Here is a 20,628-nt window from a genome sequence, read left to right as displayed (position 1 = left end):
AGGGCACTTTTGGCAAAGATTGACAAAGAAGGGTGTTTGTCAAATAGGTGTGGGGCCACCTAAGAGTGTGACATTTCTTAAGTCAATCCCCATGTTTCAAAAAAACAAAAACAAAAACAAAAAACATTCCCTGCATCAAGTTTACCACTCCAAATGAAATTTTAAAAGCAGCGTATCTCTATTAAAGTGGGGTTTTGTTTGTACACGTTTTTTAAATGAAATCTGTTTTGTTTTAAGGCAAAGCAACATAAGTATTTTTGTTTGTAATCATTTGATTTGTTTGTTTAATCATTTGGAAAGATGAAGGCCACTGCAAATCTTTCCAATCCTGAAAATTCTACTGGGCTTGCTTTAACTCTATAGTATGAAAAACAGTATCATGGAGTGGGAAGGAAAAATATCCCATTAAAAAGGGACAGGCTCTAGTGATTACCAGGTGTTGTCTCTTTGAAGTTTAAAAAAAAAAAAATTTTTTTTTTTAAAAACAAACACCAAAAAATAAAAACAAAAACAATCCAGCAAAAAGAACTCTCATATCCCAAGAAGAAACTTGTTTTAGTGGCCTTGGTCTCAGCATGGTCCTGCCAATTTCAAGCCCCGACCAAACACGTATTCTCTAAATGGAATCAGTGGCTACAAAGCGGCCAGCGTATCGTTAGTCACAATACAACAGTAAGGTTGTGAACATACCTGAGCAATGTTCAAGGTCTAGAGCATTGGAGGATGGGCAGGACAAGACAGGACAGAACAAAAATAAAGGAAGAAAAAAAGAAAAGACAAAACAGTGACTATGAGGCCAGCCTCAAGGAACCCAGAGTCAGCACAAACCCTCCCACATGTTAAACCACTAAAAACGAACAAACACCAAAAAAAGAAAAAAAAGGAAAAAAAATTATCAATGAGGCCACGCTGAAAATACCAGGGGTTACAAAAAGAGACACCCAAACAAACAAAAAAAGTAAAAAAATTATGGTTAAGTCATGTGCAGGTTTCTCTGGCAAAAGGTATACTTGAAACTGGCCTTATAGAAAAAAAAAGCAATGCAAAATAAACCAACTTTTAAAATATCTACTTTTTAATTTAATTGTTTTTAAAGCTATATATAAATTATAGGAACAATATAGTGTTCATTAACTTTATAGGTATTTTTTTTAAAAAAAATTAAATAGTTCTTAACTGTTTTGCTCAGTTAGCTATAGCAAAGAAAGGAGAAAAGAATAGTGCAGATTCTATGCAGAATTTACTAGGTTTTCAGCACAGTACAGTACCTGCTTATTTAAACCTAGCATATTGCAGACCATATCCCTGGAATAAGGCTGCTCCAATACATATCTCAACAAAGCAGTCTGTGGTTCAAACAGATCCTTTAAAAAAAATAAAGAAAATTATTGCAAAGTAAATGTTAGTTTAAATGATTTTATTGGGATTTAAAAATCCTCTAAAGGCACTTGTTACCTTCACACAGTAGGCAGTATCAACTGTCATGGGAAAAAAATCAGGAAATATGCTTACAGAGTTAATGTGTTCAGATCTTTTATCTGATAAGTAAAAGTGAAGTCAAGGGGCTTGCTAAGGTGATACAGATGGTGTCAGTGAAGATGAAACTAGACATCTTCCAACCCCAATCTGTAGTGCACATAACTATCAAAAATATGTAAGATTTTTAATCGTAGAGCCTCACCATGTAAATACATACAGGTTTTTGTGACAAGTGATACTGTTTCTTAGACATAAAAAAGCTCCATCAAGACTTAGCTCCCTTCCTGGTATAATCTGACAGCATACTTAACAGAAGTGTTTCTAGGCATCTAAGTTTATCATTCATTCTTACCAACTAAATTTAATTTAAAAGTAATACTAAAAAATCTACATTGAAAATGAGACGATTCTTCAGAGTTTACAGTCATTTCACAGTACATGAAAAAAGAGAGGTGATTATAAGTTTATAAATCTCCTTTTCCCCCCAGTAAGATTCTCAAATTTAGCTTTTAGCTCAATTGTATAAACGTCTACAGAGTAAATACTTATACACTTGTTTATATTTGTTCATTTAGTTCACCTATACTTAAATATGTTAGCTTCAGAATACTAATACACATTTACTAAAATATTTTATTCTATTATATTCCAACTTTTATGTATATGCTAGACAGCATTTGTGTCATTCAAAGTTTTCCAGGACATAAAACCTTTACCTACATTTCTACTGCTGACACAGCATTTCAAAGGAGTCAACAAACAAATACTATTTCCATACTGAATGAGATTATCTGTTTTGGCTTTTTAAAAAAAATATCTCATAAGTAGTAGGAGAAAACATAATCATAAGATTTTACTGCTTCCAATTCGTAAGTGATGAAGTGAGGTAGAGAGACTCACCTAAGATCATATACACATTAATAATGAAGATGAAACTAGAAGCCAGATCTTCCAGCCTTTCATCTCCAGTCACTCTGCTTATACCTTCTCTGCCCCCATTTCCTATGTCCATATACACTACATATGTTAAAATATGAATATATCATCACTGGTCTGAGCCAGGCCATGGGTCTTTACAATCACTTGCTATGCATCAGAAAGCTGGAAAAAGACTAGAGATGATAGAAGGAGAACTGATGAATTTGAGCTGTGGTGCTGGAGAAGGGTATTGGACATAGTAGCATGGACTGCTTGGAGAACAAACAGGCTAGTCCTGGAGAGGGAGAAGCCAGGCTGCTCCTTGGAGGCAAGGATTCTGAAGCTCTGTCTGATATACTTTGGACATGTTGCAAGGTGTAACCAATCCTTGGTGAGGGATAACATGCTTGGGAGGGTGAAGGGACAGTGCAAGAGACCTGGATGAAATGGATTGATTCAGTGACTGAGGTAGTAGAGGGTAGGTCTGTCAAGAGACGATAAGTTTGGCTCAGGATAGAGCAAGATTCAGAGCTGTTGTACTCAGGGTCACTGTGAGTTGCAAGTGACTTGACAGCACATATCAACAACAAAATCACTTAAAGTCTTGATTTTTTTTAAATTATCTGTAAAAGACTGTGTAACTGCAACTGTCAAGTAAAAGCCACAGGAATAATTACTAATTGTATGAAATTTCTTTACCATGAAGCACTCTGATTCATACCAGGCTATACCAAAACTCCCCTGCTGCCAAGTTGATTCTGACTCCCAGTGATCCTATAGGGCACAAATGCCCTGCGAGTTGATGGGTTTGCACTGCCAATCTTGCTGCAAGTAGTGAACATTGCACCACCAGTCTTCTTTAGTTTATCCCAACTGGAACGTCTGGGTTTATTTCTCTTTCCTTCATTTTAATAGTAAAGCAACATGGTTACATACGCATTCATTTCAGTGGACTAGTTTTAAAGGGAATATTTTCTTGGGAGCATTTTAAAAAAAAGTAACTAAACAGCATACTTCACGTACAAATTTTTACAGATAGAGTTGACTTACAGTGGCTTCAGTTGCACTAAGAGCAAGTGTATTTAAAAAAACAAGCCAAATTATTAAAAGTAATGCAACAATTTAGGAGTGATGCGTCAAAGGTATTATCAAAACTTCCAGGACCTAAAAGAGCGGTCCTTCTTCCCTTTGTAATTAGCTTAGATAAGACTACTTGAAAGTCTTAAGTATCATTGATAGGGGAGAAAAAAACCCCCAACACATTTCTGTTCAAAACTCTAATCAAAGAGAAATGGAGGTGGTTTTGAATTATTCTTCAACTAGTTTCAAAGTTGAAAGGACAGGTAGCAATGGTTAAGTGTAGAAACTCTGGCATTCAAATCCCAGCTCTATCACTTACTGAACAAGGAGCCTCAGTCATGTTATGATGTTACCCAGTACTCAGTTTCCACATTTGTACAGTGGAGGCAATAAACTGTATTAGGAACTACTGCAAAATAAAGTGCTTAGAATAGTGTCTGGCACAAAGTAAGTACACAACAATGCAGATAATTTCGCTTTTCTCATCATTAATGCTTGTTTGACAACTGTAAACTCTATTCCCTTCACTATTTTTTCATTCTCAGGTTTTGCTGACTTAAAACCCCTTGCCATTCAGTCAGTTTTGACTCATAGCAACTCTCCACTGAGTTCTGAGACTATAAATCCACAGGGAGATAGCTGATCTTTCCATCAATAAGTTGTTAGTGGACGTGAACTGCAAGAGATGCACAGCCTTTCAGTCAGGAGTGTAGCTCACTGTGTGCAGCTTTATCGAGGACACGAAAAGTCTTCAATTTAGTTTCACTCGCCGTCATTTTTTTTGGGGGGGAGGGGAAAAAAAAAGTCCCCTAACACTCTTCCTTGCTTTTCCTCTCTGCTCACCAAACCACCCCCGAAATACAGTGAATCTATACAGGTTTTTAACATGCTTATGTCTATATCACACATTTTATTTTACTGATAATTGAGGGAATACTTTTCCCTTTGAAAAATATTTTTTAAATTTTTTAAAAATAAAAATTTAAAAAATAGGAGTTCATCTCCATGAACAAATGTCTCCTTCCTATGCCATGAGAAGAGAACCAGATTGCATCTAAATACCATTGGTGAACACTCTAATTAAACATTCCATAGCAGAAGCCTAATCCAAAGGGGAGAAATGCAAAATAGACTCCCACATTTCTACTATTTGTAGTCATGAGAGTATATGAATCCCAGAAACTATTGTCCCGATCTGACCTTTAATCCCTAAGCCAAAAATATCCCCTGAAGTCTTAACACTGCACAGTAATTTGGCCTAATTAGTAAAAAAGATCTACCTTAAGCACTATAAGAACTTCTACGGGATCAAAAAGACAACAAATAAAAAGATTAGCTAGGAATGTTACAGGGCAGTGAATTAAGTTAACCGGAGAGAAACAAATCAAGAGTGAGTGAGCTAAGAAAGGCTGCCCAACCTGAAGAATCTAATCAGCGTCACTCAGTGTATACACAATAAACACTGAAACACAAACTGTTGAACTGATGTTTGCTTTGCTGTATACACTTTTAAAAACAGGAAAATAAACAGAATGTCGAGGGGGAAAAGTGGAAGCTCACTCTTATCAAATTGTTAGGATACTGTACGCACGTTTTCAGTCCTCACATGGAAAGGAAGCATGAAAACAAGGAATTGTTTTAAAAAGTTGGGTTTCGATCTCCAAGTGCTTTGACAGAGATATATCACAAAAGCATAAATACCTGCTATCACAAACTACTGAGTATACTTGATACTGGAATAACATGCAAACAACAAAAACATTAAATCACACAAATTTTTTTAATTTATATCAATCATTTGTATACCTTTAAAGTATTAAATTGGCAAAAAAGTTCTGTGATATAATTCTAACAACAGTAGCTATTCATGATGATGAGTGATGACACATTCCTCTTCAGAGTCCAGCTTCTTGGATAATTTGCTTAGTTTACAGATTAAATAGGTATGGAGAAAGAATACGACTCTGATCCACTCCCTTCCTAATTGTATTTTATTCTTTTCTAACTTCCTAATTTTTAAACCATGCAGTGTTTCCTTGCTCTGTTTGCACAACAGCCTCCTTGTCCAGCTTAAGGTTTCACATGAACACAAGTGATCTGGGATAACTGCTGTTCTCAATGTTAGCCATAGCTTGTTATGATCAAATGCCTGTGCACAGTTAATAGTATCAACAGTATTCTTCTCGTATTCTGCTTTCATCCAGGATCCATGTGACATCAGTGACGATAACCCTGGTGTAACAGCAATTTTGAAATCCTGCTTGACATCTAGCAATTCCCTATCTATATACTATTCTAGCCACCTTTTTAATGATCTTCAGCATGATTTTGCTTCCATGTGATATTAGTGATATTGTTTGATAGTTTCCATATTCAGTTGGATCACCTTTCTTGGGTATGGAAACAAATATGAATCTCTTCCATTCACTGGGCCAGACAACTGTCCTCCAAATTTCCTGGGACAGACTAGTGAGCACATCAAGGGCTGCATCTGTTAATAGAAACAGGTCAATTGGTATCCCATTGTTTCCTGGGGACTTATTTTTTGCCAATGCCTTCAATGCAACTTCGACTTCCTCTTTCATTACCAATGGCTCCTGCTCATACGGTACTTTCTGAAATTTTTCAGTATCCATCAGTTCTTTTTGGTACAGTGATTCTGAGCATTCATTCCCTCCATCTTCTATTGACGCTTTCTAGGTCAGTCAACAAATGCCCATAGCATCTTTCAATATTGTGACTTGAGGCTTTAATTTGTTTTTCCGTTCTCTCAGCTTGAGAAATGCCGAGCAAGATCTTCCGATTTTATTCTCCTCCTATACCAGCTCTCTGCACATTCCATTATAATACTTTACTTTGCCTTCTTGAAACTGACCTTTGAAATCTTCTATTCAGCTCTTTTACTTTGGAATATTTTCCTTCGTTTGGGCTTCTCAATGCTCTAGTGCAATTTTAAGAGTCTCTTCTGATATCCATTTCAGTTTTTTCTTTCTCCTCTCTTTGTAATGACCTTTGCTTTCTTCATGAATGATATTCTTGGGCAAAATCAAAACCTTCAAGGGATTAGGAACTACAAGGGGTAAATGAATCCCTGGGGCTACTGCCCTTCTATCTTTAAAACATAATTAAAACATTTTTTAAATTACTTAAGTTGTGAAATCTTAAAACCAAACATTAGTTTTGCTAGTCAAAAACATAATGCTTAAGCATTATGCTCTTTTAACAGCTATTTATACAGGACCAAAAGAAGACTGGTAGCACAGTGTGTTATGTGCTGGTCTGATAAATTGAAGATTGGCAGTTTGCTCCACAGAAGAAAGATGGGCAGTCACCTCAAAAAAGGATTTACGGTCTGGGAAACCTATGGAAAGTTGACAAGATTCAGAATCAACTTAGTGGCAGTAAGACTTATTTTTATTTATATGGGACCAACCTGATACAAGAATCTTGAAAGAATAGACAGTAATTTTAGAGACCAGTGAATCTATGCTACAAGGAATAACTTTGTAAAAGAATGAGAATGGCTGTGAAATTTGAAAAATGCAATATTACTGAATTATAAATGTAGAAACAGATGAATTGGTACACATTTTAAAACCAATATTATAATAATAATATAATAATAAAATAAACAAAAACCAAATTCAAAGTTGATTAAAGATCTAAAAAGAAAATTTTTTTGCTTCTTAAGACAATAAATATACACTTTGGCATCATATAATTGAGACTGGGATCAACATTGTAAGATGAGCTACAAATCTCATTATAGTTAACATACCTTATCATATGGCAAAAGGCCTTTCAAAGGAAAACGAAGAGTTGTAGGATCCAATTTCCATGAATTACAAATAGCACCTGAGTTATTTACAACTGGCAGAAGACTGCAACGACCTGAATGCATTAAGAAAAAAAATGTTTAAATGAACAGAAAACGAATGAATGTCTTAAAATATTAGTAGCAAGTCTTAAAATATGTGCAGAGTAAATGAAAGAGTAGGTCAACAAAGGAGAGAATTCTGAGAGTTCTCCTCATTTTCAGTCCATCTGGTTGTTGTTAGGTACCATCAAGTCAAATATGACGACAGTGATCTTATGAACAATGGCACCGAACCTTCCTTGCCCTAGCCTTTGCCACCCACATCATCTCCCATGTTCTCAAATCCACCAACACCTGTCTAGCCACCCTAGACAGGTCTTCCAGATGGCTAGGGAGACATTTATGCAAGCATTTCTAATAAAAAATATTTCCGTTCTGTCCAATGATTTACAGCAAGGGAAGCAAACTACAACCCATGAACCAAATCTGGTAGACAATCTGTTTTTATAAATTTTTATTGGCACACAGCTGTCTTTGTAATATTGCAGAGCTGAGTAATTCAAACAGCTAAGAATATGTATCATAGTCTCCTTTAGAGAAAAAAGTATGCGGACTGTTAGCCTAAGATCAAGATGACTAACTACAGGCAAGATTCTCCTAGAGGTCTTGGATGTGGCATATGAACATCAGTTCATACGTGCAACTGCCAAGACCACATTGATGCTCACATGATCCACACTGGTTCAAATTGGTATATCACAAATTGAACTCATCATCATTCTCCTCATAAAGAGAATTCATAAATAAACATTATAACATTCTATTATAAAATCTAGCCAACTGAGAATTCTAATATGTTTATTTTTGTATTTCCAGTAAATAGAGCACAGCCTGGCTCACAAGTCATTCAATGAACAAATAATAGGTTCTATCCAAAGAGCTGAGGTACCCAAGGCTTTCAGAAATAATCTGTAAGATCTCTGGTTGGCCTAGTGATAAGTATCTGTGCTGCCAACCAAAAGGCACATGGTTCAAATCAAACAGCTGATTTGAGGGAGAAAGATGGACAATCAACTCCCACCTGATTAACAGCCTCTGAAAACCTGCTTAGAGGTTTGACAATAAGTTCACTCTGACTCAACAGCAACAACATATGTAGGAATTTTAAAATTGCCACATCACATATTTCTTTTCGAAACAATGTTCACCAAATCTAATAATTCATTATACATGGAAGAAAAAACAAAAAAAAAAACATATGAATTAAAATTAGCAAAAGGAATGTGTATTCTTAGTAAACTGTCTGATGAGACTTAAGCCATTTAAAGATTTCATGATATTTTACCAGCTGTGTTAAATCCAACTCAAACTCACTGGTGTTGAGTCGGATTGCTGCACTACAATACCAAAGGCACACCGTTCAAATCCACCAGCTGCCACATGGGAAAATGGGCTATCTCCTCCCGTTTGATTTACAGTGTCTAAAAACCATCTGGAGGGTCAGCCAGGACCCTTGAAGCCATACAACACCAACAACACTGGGTTTCTGAGACTGCAAATATCTATGGGAGGAGACCCATCTCTCACCTGTGGAAGGAAGGAAGATTTGAACTGTTGACTTTTTGAATCACAGTCTGGTACATTATGCATAATGCCATCAGGGCTCCTCGGTTAAATTAAAAGGTCCTCTCAATCACCAGGAAATGCACCTTCTAGAATGATTCAACCTAAAGTTCTGACTCAGTCCAGATGACTGCTTTTCACTCTCTACACTTATCACACAGAAAAAACAAGCCTACAGTAACTGAGCTGGTTCTTTTCAGTAACTTTGTAGGACAGAAAAGAACTGCTCCGTTGAGGTTGCCAAGGCAGCAAAGCAAAGCAAAGGAAAAAATGGTTCCATCTTTTTCCTAAGGAACAACTACTAGGGTTTGGAACCCTTGACCTATTGGTAAGCAGCGGAGTGCCTTACAAGGTACCTAAATTAAAGGCTATAATTGAGCTCCTAGAAAATTACTAAAAATCAGCTAACCGTACATTTTAAGTATGAATCGTACCACAAATGGAGTTTATTCTTGCTGTGGGCCTGAATGTATCCACAAAGTCTGATACCAGGTTTCCAAGAATCTTAAGAAAAAAAAAAGACAATATACATGTAATTATAAAAATACAACCAAGATTACATTGAACACATGAAATATTATATGGAATAATTACTCAAAGATTAGTTCTCTTTTGTCTTCTTTCAATTACTTGTCAATTCACCTAATTCTGCATTTAGCCACATCAAAATGAAGCCATGTGTATTTCATTAAATCGTATACAAATTGTTTCAATGTGACAACAGGTATAATATATTATAATGACTGAATATATATAATTTAAGGAAAATAATCAACAATTCTTAAAAATCATGTAGAAAAATATAATTACTATGAGTATTTATTAAATTTCTATTAAAATTTCTGGAAAATGAATACCCAGTGTGGAAGTTTTCCCTCTGGATACAGCTTCCTGATCTCTGTGACTGCAAAGTAGGCTGGTAACAAACAGGCATTTCTTTCCAAGATATATGCTATAACCTATGAAAAGCAAAAGGGCAATGTCATTACTCTGGAAAATTGCTAAACATGTTGTTGTTGTTGATTGCCTTCGAGTCGAGCATGACTCATAGAGACCCTATGAACAAAAGGCTTGAAGCCCCTTGTACAACTATCGACATTTATGAAAGTTCACAGAGTTTCTGGAGGCATGTTATTTAGGAAGTAGAAGCCACTCCTGCTTCCAAAGTGCTAAATATAACCCTTTTACATACAGTAACAGGATCACAAAAATGAACAGATGCATGTCATAGTATAAAGTAATTCATTCATGTGTAAAGAATTCTAAAGACAAAGAAAAACAAACACTGAAATGGATTATTGATGGCTAGTAAAAAAACCTGGAATGTTGTTAGGTGCCGTTGAGTCGAATTATGACTCAGAGCGACCCTATAAACAAAAGATCGCAAGACCCTGTCCTATCCTGCCCCATCCTTACACACAAGAGCCCATCACAGCAGTCACCATGTCACTCCACCTAGTTGAGTCTTCTTTTCCTTCGCAGCATTATGACCTTCATCAAAGAATAGCCCCTCCTAGCAACATGCCCAAAGTACGTGAGGTGAAGCCTCACCATTCTTGCCTCCAAAGAATATTCTGGCTACACACTCTCCAAGACCTATCTGTTCATTCCCTTGGTTGTCCTTGGAATGCTCAGTGCTTTTCTCCAAACATAACAGCTCAAAAACATCAATTCTTTTTCTGTCATCCGTATTCATTTTCCAGTTCTCAGATCCACTGCAAGTAATCAGAAAGATCTTGGCCTGAATCACCTTGGTCCTCAAATTAACATTACACCTCAAGAATTTGGAGAAGTCCCTAACTGCAGATTTTCCCAGTGTAATGCATCTCCTTGTTTCCTGATGCTGGTCCCAAGTGTGTTAACTGTGGATCCAAAGAAGATGAAGCTGTTGAGTTTCAATCTCCTCTCCATCCATCAGTTCAGTGATAAGAATCTTTGTTTTCTTAATATTGAGATGCAAACCATCCTGAAGGCTGCATTCTTTGATCTTCTGCAATAAGTACTTCACACATTCAGCAAGCACAGTTGTGTCATTTGCAAAACACAGGTTATTGATGATTCTCCCTCTGATTTTGATGCCACACTCTTCACAGAGTTCAGCTACTCAGATAATTTTCCCAGCATAACCCTGACATACTCCCTTTTCAATTTTAAACCATGCAGTATTCCCGTTACGTTCATACAACAGCCTCCTGGTCTGGGTACAGGTTCCGCATGAGCACAATAAAGTGCTCTGAGATTCCCATTCTTCTCAATGTTAGCCACTACTTGTTATGATGTACACAGTCAAATGCCTTTGCATAGCTAATAAAGCAGAAATACACATTCTTCTGTTATTCTTTACTTTCAGCCAAGATCTATCTGACATCAGCAATAATATCCTTATTGTCACATCCTCTTCTAAATCCTGCTTGAATTTATGGCAATTCCTTATCTATGTTCTATTCTAGCCGTTTTTTATTGATCTTCAGCAGTATTCTGCTTGCATTTGTTATTAATGATACTGTTCAACAGTTTCCAAAAACTCGAATATGGTTTTTAAATTAGTGGACTCACAACAAAAGTAACAAACTAGAACACTTATTCTTGCAACAAGAGCCATAAAACATGATCTCTCATGTGATCTATGGGCAGGTATCTTGTAATCATTTAAGGTACTGAAACATCTATATTGTTTTCATAATTAAAAAAATCAAATTCTTCAAAAATTTCCTTCCTAATGAAATAGTAAAAGTAACAAAGCATTTTTAAGAGAACAAGTGATTTTTCTAAAAGCAGCAAGCAGAACATTCTATAAACTACAAAAAGTTTAAGAACAGAGTTTAACACAATTAAGTTTTGTTAGTATGCTAAGAGTAGTGAATTTCAGACATGTTTAAATTACCTCTCTTGCTTCCAGTAGTTGCTGTATAACAGCTGAACTCACTGTATTAGGGATTGTTAAGATTTTCTCCAGAATCACTTTTAAGAGATCTCGAACACCCTGATAGAAGAAAATATAGGTTAAACTAAGTAATATTCCTTATGCTAGCTTTAAAATCAAAACTCATCCTAACACTGAACATACAATTTATTTCCTAGGTGTTGCTAGCTGCTGTCAGGCTGGCTCTAATCATGGTGACCCTAGGGATCAAACACTTTCTGATTCTTTACCATCTCCATGATTAACTGTAAATCAGGCTACTGGATTTTCACTGGTTGATTTCAGGAAGGAGCTCACCAGACTTTTCTTAATAGTCTGGAAACGTGTTCAGCATCATACTAACATGTAACAGATATGTGGTGGCTGGACATGTTGTACACTGGCTAAGAAAACCCTGAGTCTTCCACATGGAAGCTGAAAAGAATATGACAGAGCACCAATGCCATTTACTTCTTCTTAACCCCCTGCTATCAAGGAACCCTGTTTGTATGTGTTTAACTGCTAACTAAAAGGTTTGAGAGGTTGATTCTACCAGTTACTCCCCTAAGAGAAAGATGGTCAGACTTCTTTCTCCAGTGAAGATCTACAGCCTCAAAACGTCATGGAGGATCATTGTAAGTTGGACTTAACTGGATGGCAGTGAGCTTTACTTACTTTTCTTTCTCACTGCCATTAAGTTGGCTCTGACTCACAGTGCACATCTGTCAATTTCCGAGGCTATATATCCCAGAGGGAAGAGACTGTTCATCTTTCTTTTGAGGAGCCCTGGTAAACTGGAACTACCATCAGAGCCTTCTATTTACTTCTCAGCTGTGCTTAATCCAAGTCTCAGGATTATGCATTTACAGGGAAAAATGCCTTCAAGATCACATTTCAATTTTTCTGAATCAAACTTAGCACTAACATTGTAACGAAAAGGATCATGCTCTAAATAGAATTCTAGTGAATGTAATATGGCACGAATAAACAAAATCACTTAAAAAGGAAAACGTTCTACATTCTTTGTTCCTATCCTATCGTGACAACGGTCAAAAAGCTAAATTTGTGCTTAAGGACAGAAATATTTTAACTGGACCTGAAAACACACATAATAATAAAGAGTATTTGGGCAGATGATCCTTTCTGCTTATTCCTTTTGACACATTTTAACTTTATTCTCTTGTCTCACTCTTAGATCTCATATATCTTAATCCCTTCAAGGCTATCGATTTCAGAACAGACTCTGATATGGTGATCATTTCACTCAACATACACGTACTCACCAGAAACTATGTAAATATGACCAGTTTTGTAAAAAAAAAAAAAAAAAAGCAAAATATATACATGAAATGTCTACAAATCACCATGTAAATAAATTTGAAGATAAAAACTGCGTATTAAATTGCTAAGACATTACACACAAAAAAGATACAAACAATTGAAAAACGTTCTCAGGATTGAGAAATTGTCATCATTCAGATCAATAATTATTAGCTAGTTCATCATCTAGAGGGAACTCTGGTGGCTTAATGATAGAGTTGCACCCCCAGCCCAAAGGTTCAAATCCACCAGCTGCTCTGTGGGACAATGATGGGCAATCTCCTCCCTGTGAAGGATCACAGGAGTTGGTTCTAATAATTTTGTGTTAAATCACCATTAAGATCAGCAACTATCAGCTAGTTCATTATCTAACAAGTAATTTCAGATCAGATAGGATGTAGAAAACATAAAGCACAGTGTCAGGAACTGGCAAGTCTTTCAAAAAGAAAAAGGAACAAAATAAGCTTGAATAAAGAAGAGTGGTTTTTATGAGGCAATAATGGAATTGTTTTTGTTAGACAGCAAGTGTGGGTAGGTATTAGTTAAAGCAGACACAGTCGAAGGAAGATCAGGGTAGGAATGAAACAGGACTTCTTTGCTCTCTTCATCAAATGATGTCTACGTCCCTTCTCAGTTTCCACATACCCTTGGTAGTAAGTAGTCTTTCACGTGTCATATAGATGGGACCTCAACCTCCTAACCTATGACATGAAGGGAAAAGAGATTCTGCTTTCTTACTTCTGTATTAATTATAAAAATACATTAGGCACTTAAACTTTGGAAAGAAGATGAGGAATAGAAGTTATAGGAACCACTCTGAAGTTTCTTTAGAAACATACAATAAAAAAGATAATTTAAATGTTTCCATTCCATTTCTATTCCCTAAAAACAAGATATGGACCTGGAACTATTAATCATGTCTGAAAAAAGATGACTTTTTATTAGAAATAAATACCTTATAGTCCACGCCCCCAATTATTTTCCGCACCAGTTTAAACGTCAAAGCCCATAGTTGTGTTCTTTCCCATTCAAGAGTATCAGAGTTTATCAAGGATTCACAAACCATCCTAGGTAAGAAGAAACACCAAATTCCATTATAAACAAAAATTTAATACTATATTTGTCATAGCAGATTTTCTTTTTCATTATTACTCAAAGTACATTATTACTCAAAGCTGTTTCGGAAGTGGGTAACACTCCTGCTTCCAAGTTTGTTTAATCGAGGACCACTGCCAAACACTAATAGGACCCAGACACTTTCCAACAGGGAAAGGGGGCACCTCTGAAGCCACATGAGTTTTCAAAGACTGCAGGTCTGCTCATGCTTCAGGTTCTCATTGTCTCCCAGAAAGAGGTGGTGTCCAGTCAGTCCAATAGAACCCAGGGACTGACTTTCCATACCAACAGAGGAGAAGCCAGCAATTAACAACAACATCATCTATATTAAAAATAAACATAAAGTCAATTATTCAATATTCTTAGGCTATGCTCTACTGATATGCGACACCAACACTCTTCCCATAGAGAAAAGGGGAAAAGTCAATCACATTTCCTCTTAAATCAAGCAGGGCCCAAGTCTACGGCTGAAATGTTATTAGGACTTCCAAGGCAAACTAACAAAAGCTTCGATCTTGCCCTCATTTAAACATTTGCTCTCAGAATTCACAAATGCTATAAGGACTATGTCACATGGCAAGCTCACATGCATCCTGTCACCACTGCTTTGTTGGAGGTGGAGGCTGTAGGAGCAGGCACCAGCAGCACCGGTGACTGAGACGACAGGGAAGGAATGGTTTCCACTCAGGAGTTTTTTTTCTGGGTGTTTTTTTTTTTTTTTTAAACATCGTAATTAATTTTAATGAACATTTACAGAGATTCTGGATTTCCATTCATTCATTGTTGCACTTTTCTCCCACACTCAGTTTTTATCTAACAGCCCCCATCACCATTCCAGATGGCAAGCAGGCACCAACCATCAGACGTAAGAATGAAGATGCTTTAATTACTCTTCTAGTCTACAAGAGCTCTGATGGACTAATGGCAAAAAGCTGTGCTGCAATCTCAAAGGCATGTAGTTTGAGGCCACCAACTGCTCTACGGGAAAAGGATGGGCAAGGAGTCCCATGTGATTAACTGCCTCTGAAAACCCACTGGAGGGCCAGCTATGGGTTGGTTCTGATTCTATAGTACACAACATTAAGTTTTATATTTCATCTAGTAACAGGCAGCAAAAGTTTCAGAACAAAATACTGCCCACCATAACTATTAGAGGTAATATAGTGACTGTTAATGCTGAAAGCTAGAACTGTTGGGGTTTCACTGGAACAAGCTCACCCAGGCTAAAGAGAGCTCAGCTCCTCAACTGAAAGGAAAAAAACTGTCTGATTTTGTGTTTATAAATACAGATCTGGGTCTTTCAACACCCATTAGAACAATTTCTGACTACATATACATAAATGATTTCATAGGTCTTTTTGTTTATTTATTTATAGAAATGGAAACAGCCCTCCTTTTTATTATTTCCCCTCAAATGGTTTTAAAATGGAGTTCTGGAGGCCTAGCAGTAAGAAGCTGCACTGTAATTTAAAAGGCATGCAGTTCCAAACCACCAAGCGCTCTGTGAGGGAAGGATGGGCAATCTTCTCCTATGCAATTTATTGCCTCTGAAACCCACTGGAGGGGTACAAAGAAATTAGACTCAAAGGCACACAATAATAACAATGGTTTTAGAGAGATGAACTGCTAACCCAAAATATCATGCTGATTCGGCAGTTCCAGTCCACCAGCCATTCTGCACAAGAAAGATGGGCAATCTCCTCATGCACAATTTTGTCTCTGAAAATGCACTAGAGGGTCCACTATGGGTCAGTTTTGACTTGACAGCGAGATTAAGTGGTTTTAATGATCCCAAACCTAGATTTCTGCAACAATAGGTGGGAAACAGCCAGGTGAAGCTTTAGGCGGGGGTTCAAAACTCTCAGGGTCTGTCTGGTAGGCAGGTGGTAGCGGCAGCATCAGATGTATGATAGTCCAGGCCACCTCCTGTTGCTCGGGTGAGATGCGCAGAACAGAAGGCAGAGCTACATGTAATCCACTCCTCTTCGTGCTCCCAGCCACTGCTGCAGCTGTTTACCTGCTCCTCGGGCTTCCAGCAGGAGCAAGCAGTAGCAGCACCAGCAGTGTTGGCAATGAGGACACATGGACAGATTTCTGAAAGCTTTCAATGTGGCGTGCGCACAACATTCAAATCACAGAATACCCTATTTCAAAGAATCTATCACTGATGTGAAACAATCAAAGTGGAAACTATTAAGAAGAATGACCCAATGAGTTCAGCTTCTTTCCCTATTACCTTATGCTTTTATAAAGCTATCTCAATCAACTTGTAAACACTGACAAAAATTCCTAAGACTGCTTGCATTAACCATTAAACATACCTGGGTGGAAGAAGACCAGTCTCAACAGCCATTGCTAGGCAGTCATAAAGAAAAGAAATTCTTTTAGGGCTGTGCTGGCCATGAACGAATTTAACAATCCACTGGATGCACTGTTCGTGAGAGTCCTGGAAAATGAGAATGTGATTATATCTAGGATCTAATGTTCTATTTTTATTTTCAAAATGGCTAATGTAACACTTCAGACAACATAAAAATTATAATGAAATACCTCATCCTTTGGAATCGTAGCATACTTTCTTACCACTGGGCCACCAAAGCTCCTACTACTAGCCCTGAAAACTGACTTAAGGGTCGCCTATTAAGTAGTTCAAACTTGTTGGCATATAACGACAAAAACAATTCTGTAAGAGACCATTCACGTATAAATACAATAGCTTATCAAATTTCTAGACTTCTAAAGCTTCAAATTTACCTCAAAACATCAACTGTCCATAGCACTATTTATTTCTTGAAGATTAGCTATAAACTGGTTATGACTAAAATGACAATGAGTTTGTATCTTTATTACTATACTACTATATTTTTATTGAAGTGATGGGGTGGTATTAATAAGTTCAGAATTCTCTAAATATATATGTTACAAAACTATAGTTATAAAAATGACATCCGTTTTCTCCAGCCTACAAATTGGGTTACTTTGTCTTAGAAGTCATTTCTTTAGTCATGTAAAGCAGTTTAAGCCTTGTTTACCAGGAGAGGACATGCATCTTTCCTAGATCAGCATTATCTCTTTGAAACTGTTTTTCCCAGTCATTTTTTTTTCCAGTCATATGTAAATCTGCCTGTTTACCAGGAAAAAAAGTATGTCTTTCCTGAATTAGCATTTATCTTTTAAAAACCTGTTTTTTTTCAGTCATATGTTAACTATTTTATAGGCTGCCTGTTTACTAGTACTTTTTAGTGAATTGTTTTTTTCAAATGTAGAAATTCTTTAATTTTACTAACAAAGTGTGTCCTTAAGTAAATTAGTATCTAACTCTAGTATAAAAGCCTTATGACCACACCCAGACAGAGAGACAGGATCTCACTTTCTCCCAGATCTGTAATAACGTGCTTTTGGATACTATAATCTGTCTGTCTTACTGGCAAATGACTACAAAAAGAACCCCTTGAGTTCAGTAACAGTAGTGATGGTTGTTTGTTCTTTTGGCAGTTCATGAAATGTTCAGTGCTATTCTCCAACACCACAGCACAAAAGCAAATTCTTCTTTTGTCATTCTTGTTCACTGTCAAGCTCTCAGATGCTTAGCAAGTGATTGGAAAGAGCATGGCCTGAATCAGATGCACCTCAGTCCTCAAAATGACATCATTACTACTCCTCAATAATTTGGACAAGTCCCAGACTTTCCCAATGCAATACTTTTCCTGACTCCCTGACTGCTGGTACCAAGCGAGATGAAGTTGTTGATAATTTCAATCTTTTTTCCATCCACCATGATGTTGCCTGAGTCCAGTGCTAAGAATGTTTTCTTGACATTGAGAAGCAGTCAATATGGAAAGCTGTATTCTTTGATCCTCTGTAACAACTGCTTCAAGTCCTCCTCACTTTCGTCAAACCTGTTTTTCCCTCCTTAATTATGAGTCTCACTCTAATCCTGATACCACATTCCTCTTCGTAGAGTCCAGCTCTCAATTTGCTCAGAATACAGCTTGAATAGTGGTCTTAAAAACAACAAATATGAAACTTGCCCTATCTGTACCCTCCCCATCATTTCATGGTATGCTCAAGCCCACTATTACTGTAAATATGTCAACCATCTTGGTAAGGAGTCTTTATTATAGCATCTTTATTATACTTTATCTTAGTAGTTTGCCAGTTCCTCTATATGGTCAGTAAAGGAGTGAAATTTTTTTAATCCTTTCCAACGCCCAACACAGCTGTCTGCAAGTTCAGTGAGTAAATCAGAAGAATTGGATACAATGTCTTATGCAATCTAACATGTTGTTGTTACCTGCCAGTCCAGTCCCTTGTGACTCATAGCAATCCTATGTAAAACAGCCCTACACCCTGCTCTGTCCTGTGCCAATCTCACTGTCTCCAACACACCCACCCCAAGTACCCTAGTCATTGAATCAATCATAGAGGGTCTTCCCCTCCTGCGCCGTCCCTGTACCTTACCAAGCATGATATCCTTCTCCAAGGACTGATCCTCTTTGCAACATGTCCAATATATATCAGACAAAGCCTCAGAATCCTTGCCTCCAAGGAGCAGCCTGGTTTAACCCTTTCTAGGATGAATCTGTACATTTTCTTGGCAGTCCATGGTACATTCAATACTCTTCTCCAGCACCAAAGTTCAAAGGCATCAATTATTCTTCTATTCTCCCTAGTCACTGTCCAGCTTTCTGATGCACAGCAAGTGATTGCAAAGACTATGGCCTATATAAGGTGCACCTTAGTCCCCAGAGTGACACCATTGCTCTTCAGTACTTCAGAGAGGTCCCTAACAGCAGAATCTAACATGAAAATATGGAAATAAAAAATATGAAATAAAAAAAATCCCACACTATACTGCCATTAAGTATGGCTCTTCAGAACACATTCGCTACTAGCAGGTGAACAAGTTAAAATAGGTGGACACCTGAACACACAAATAAGAGAAAAATGCAGTTACAACATGCTTTCTCTTTTCAAAAAAAAAAAAACAAACAAAACACCCCCCCCACAAAAACCAAAAAACTTTAACAGAATAAAAGTATTTCATTTTTTCTAAAATTACCCCAAATTATCAGCTAAATGTACTAAAAATGTAGTGCTCACCTGAGAAAGACTAGCCCAAAACTGTCTGAAGCCCTCCAAACAGCTGATGAGTTTTGTTTTTTCATCTTCAGGGGTATCCATAAACATGCTAAGAAAAAAAAATCCAAAATTTTATTATTTGCATTAGCTCTGAAGAAGACAACTCAACATAGCAGAATAATCTCAGATTTTATAGAACCCTTATCCAGGCTGAAGGAAGTAACATTAAGGCCAGATCAAAGACCAGACCAGACCAACCTTATTAGATCCTACTAAGTGTCGGGCCTGATCACAAAAGCCCAAACCCAAGTTAATTAACAGCCCCAAATTCCCAGAAAACTACCATCTTCTCTAGTCTTCCCTAAAACTGATAGGGTGGTATTAATAAGTTCGGAATTCTCTATATAGGTATAAATTACAAAACTATAATTAGTTTTCTCCAGCCTACAGGACTGGTTGCTTGACCTTGGAGTTCTTAGTGTCCCTTCTTTGATCTGTCTTTGATCAGAAGAGGAGATACACCTTCTAGATTAGCTGTTTGTTCTCTCTTTGAAGCTGTTTTCCCCAATCATATGTAAACTGTAACTTAATCTGCCTGCTTGGCTGGAAAGGGAGAATTATTTTCTTTCTGATATAGAAATTAATGGATTTTACTAACAAAAGTATATTGTTAAGTTGGCATCTCATCCTCCTATAAAAGGCCATGACCACTCCCAAAAAGGGAGGCAGTCTTGGAGGTGACTTGCCGTCTCCCAGATCTGTTTAATAAAAGTGCATTTATGGATATTGCAATCCGTTTGTCTTATTGGCGATTGACTACGGAAAGAACCCCTTGTGTTCAGTAATAAAACCCCTATAAAAGGATGCCCTTGACTCCCCTTCCAACTTTCTCTGCTTCTGGTCACTTGACCTCTCTATTAGACCATGCAATAAAGGCCTGTTCCTTTCCTGGAACCAGTTTCCTTCTTTCTCTCTGTCACCCTCAACTCTTTATCTATCTAACATATGGTTACCTAGCTATTTTTCGGTATTACATGATATATTCTTTACTTATCACTCCATTCTGACTCATCCTTTATTTTGCCTTTAGGTAGCCTATTTTTGTTGTTATGTGCCGTCGAGTCGTTTGTGACTCAGGGACCCTACGTACAACAGCCCTAAATCCTGCTCTATCCTGTGCCAATTGCATTGCCTTTGACACACCCATCCCAATTACCCCAGTCACTGAATCAATCCACCTCATAGAGGGTCTTCCCCTCCTGCGCTGTCCCTCCACCCTACCAAGCATGAT

The 20,628-nt window shown here is 37.2% G+C and overlaps 1 protein-coding gene across 2 annotated transcripts in view; it reads right to left on the bottom strand.

Moving 5' to 3' along the window:
• The window catches only part of MED23 (mediator complex subunit 23), a 59,866-nt gene that overhangs the window by 33,982 nt on the left and 5,256 nt on the right, over positions 1-20,628 (bottom strand). Inside the window, exons 3-11 of one of the 2 annotated variants that reach the window (XM_006884990.1) lie at positions 19,359-19,446; positions 16,577-16,701; positions 14,095-14,206; positions 11,802-11,900; positions 9,775-9,876; positions 9,352-9,421; positions 7,256-7,368; positions 1,269-1,364; positions 691-708 (exon numbers count right to left, since the gene is read on the bottom strand). In XM_006884990.1, coding sequence (XP_006885052.1) covers positions 691-708; positions 1,269-1,364; positions 7,256-7,368; positions 9,352-9,421; positions 9,775-9,876; positions 11,802-11,900; positions 14,095-14,206; positions 16,577-16,701; positions 19,359-19,446 — 823 coding nt within the window. The remainder of the gene's footprint in view (positions 1-690; positions 709-1,268; positions 1,365-7,255; positions 7,369-9,351; positions 9,422-9,774; positions 9,877-11,801; positions 11,901-14,094; positions 14,207-16,576; positions 16,702-19,358; positions 19,447-20,628) is intronic. The other variant, XM_006884991.1, reaches the window with a different exon arrangement.

The sequence above is a fragment of the Elephantulus edwardii genome, unplaced genomic scaffold, assembly GCF_000299155.1.
Source record: "Elephantulus edwardii isolate Elephantulus edwardi_28Jun2011 unplaced genomic scaffold, EleEdw1.0 scaffold00039, whole genome shotgun sequence".
NCBI classification, from domain to species: Eukaryota; Metazoa; Chordata; class Mammalia; order Macroscelidea; family Macroscelididae; genus Elephantulus; species Elephantulus edwardii.
Note: the sequence above shows the minus strand (reverse complement) of the source record. Positions and strands in the feature narration are given on the sequence as shown.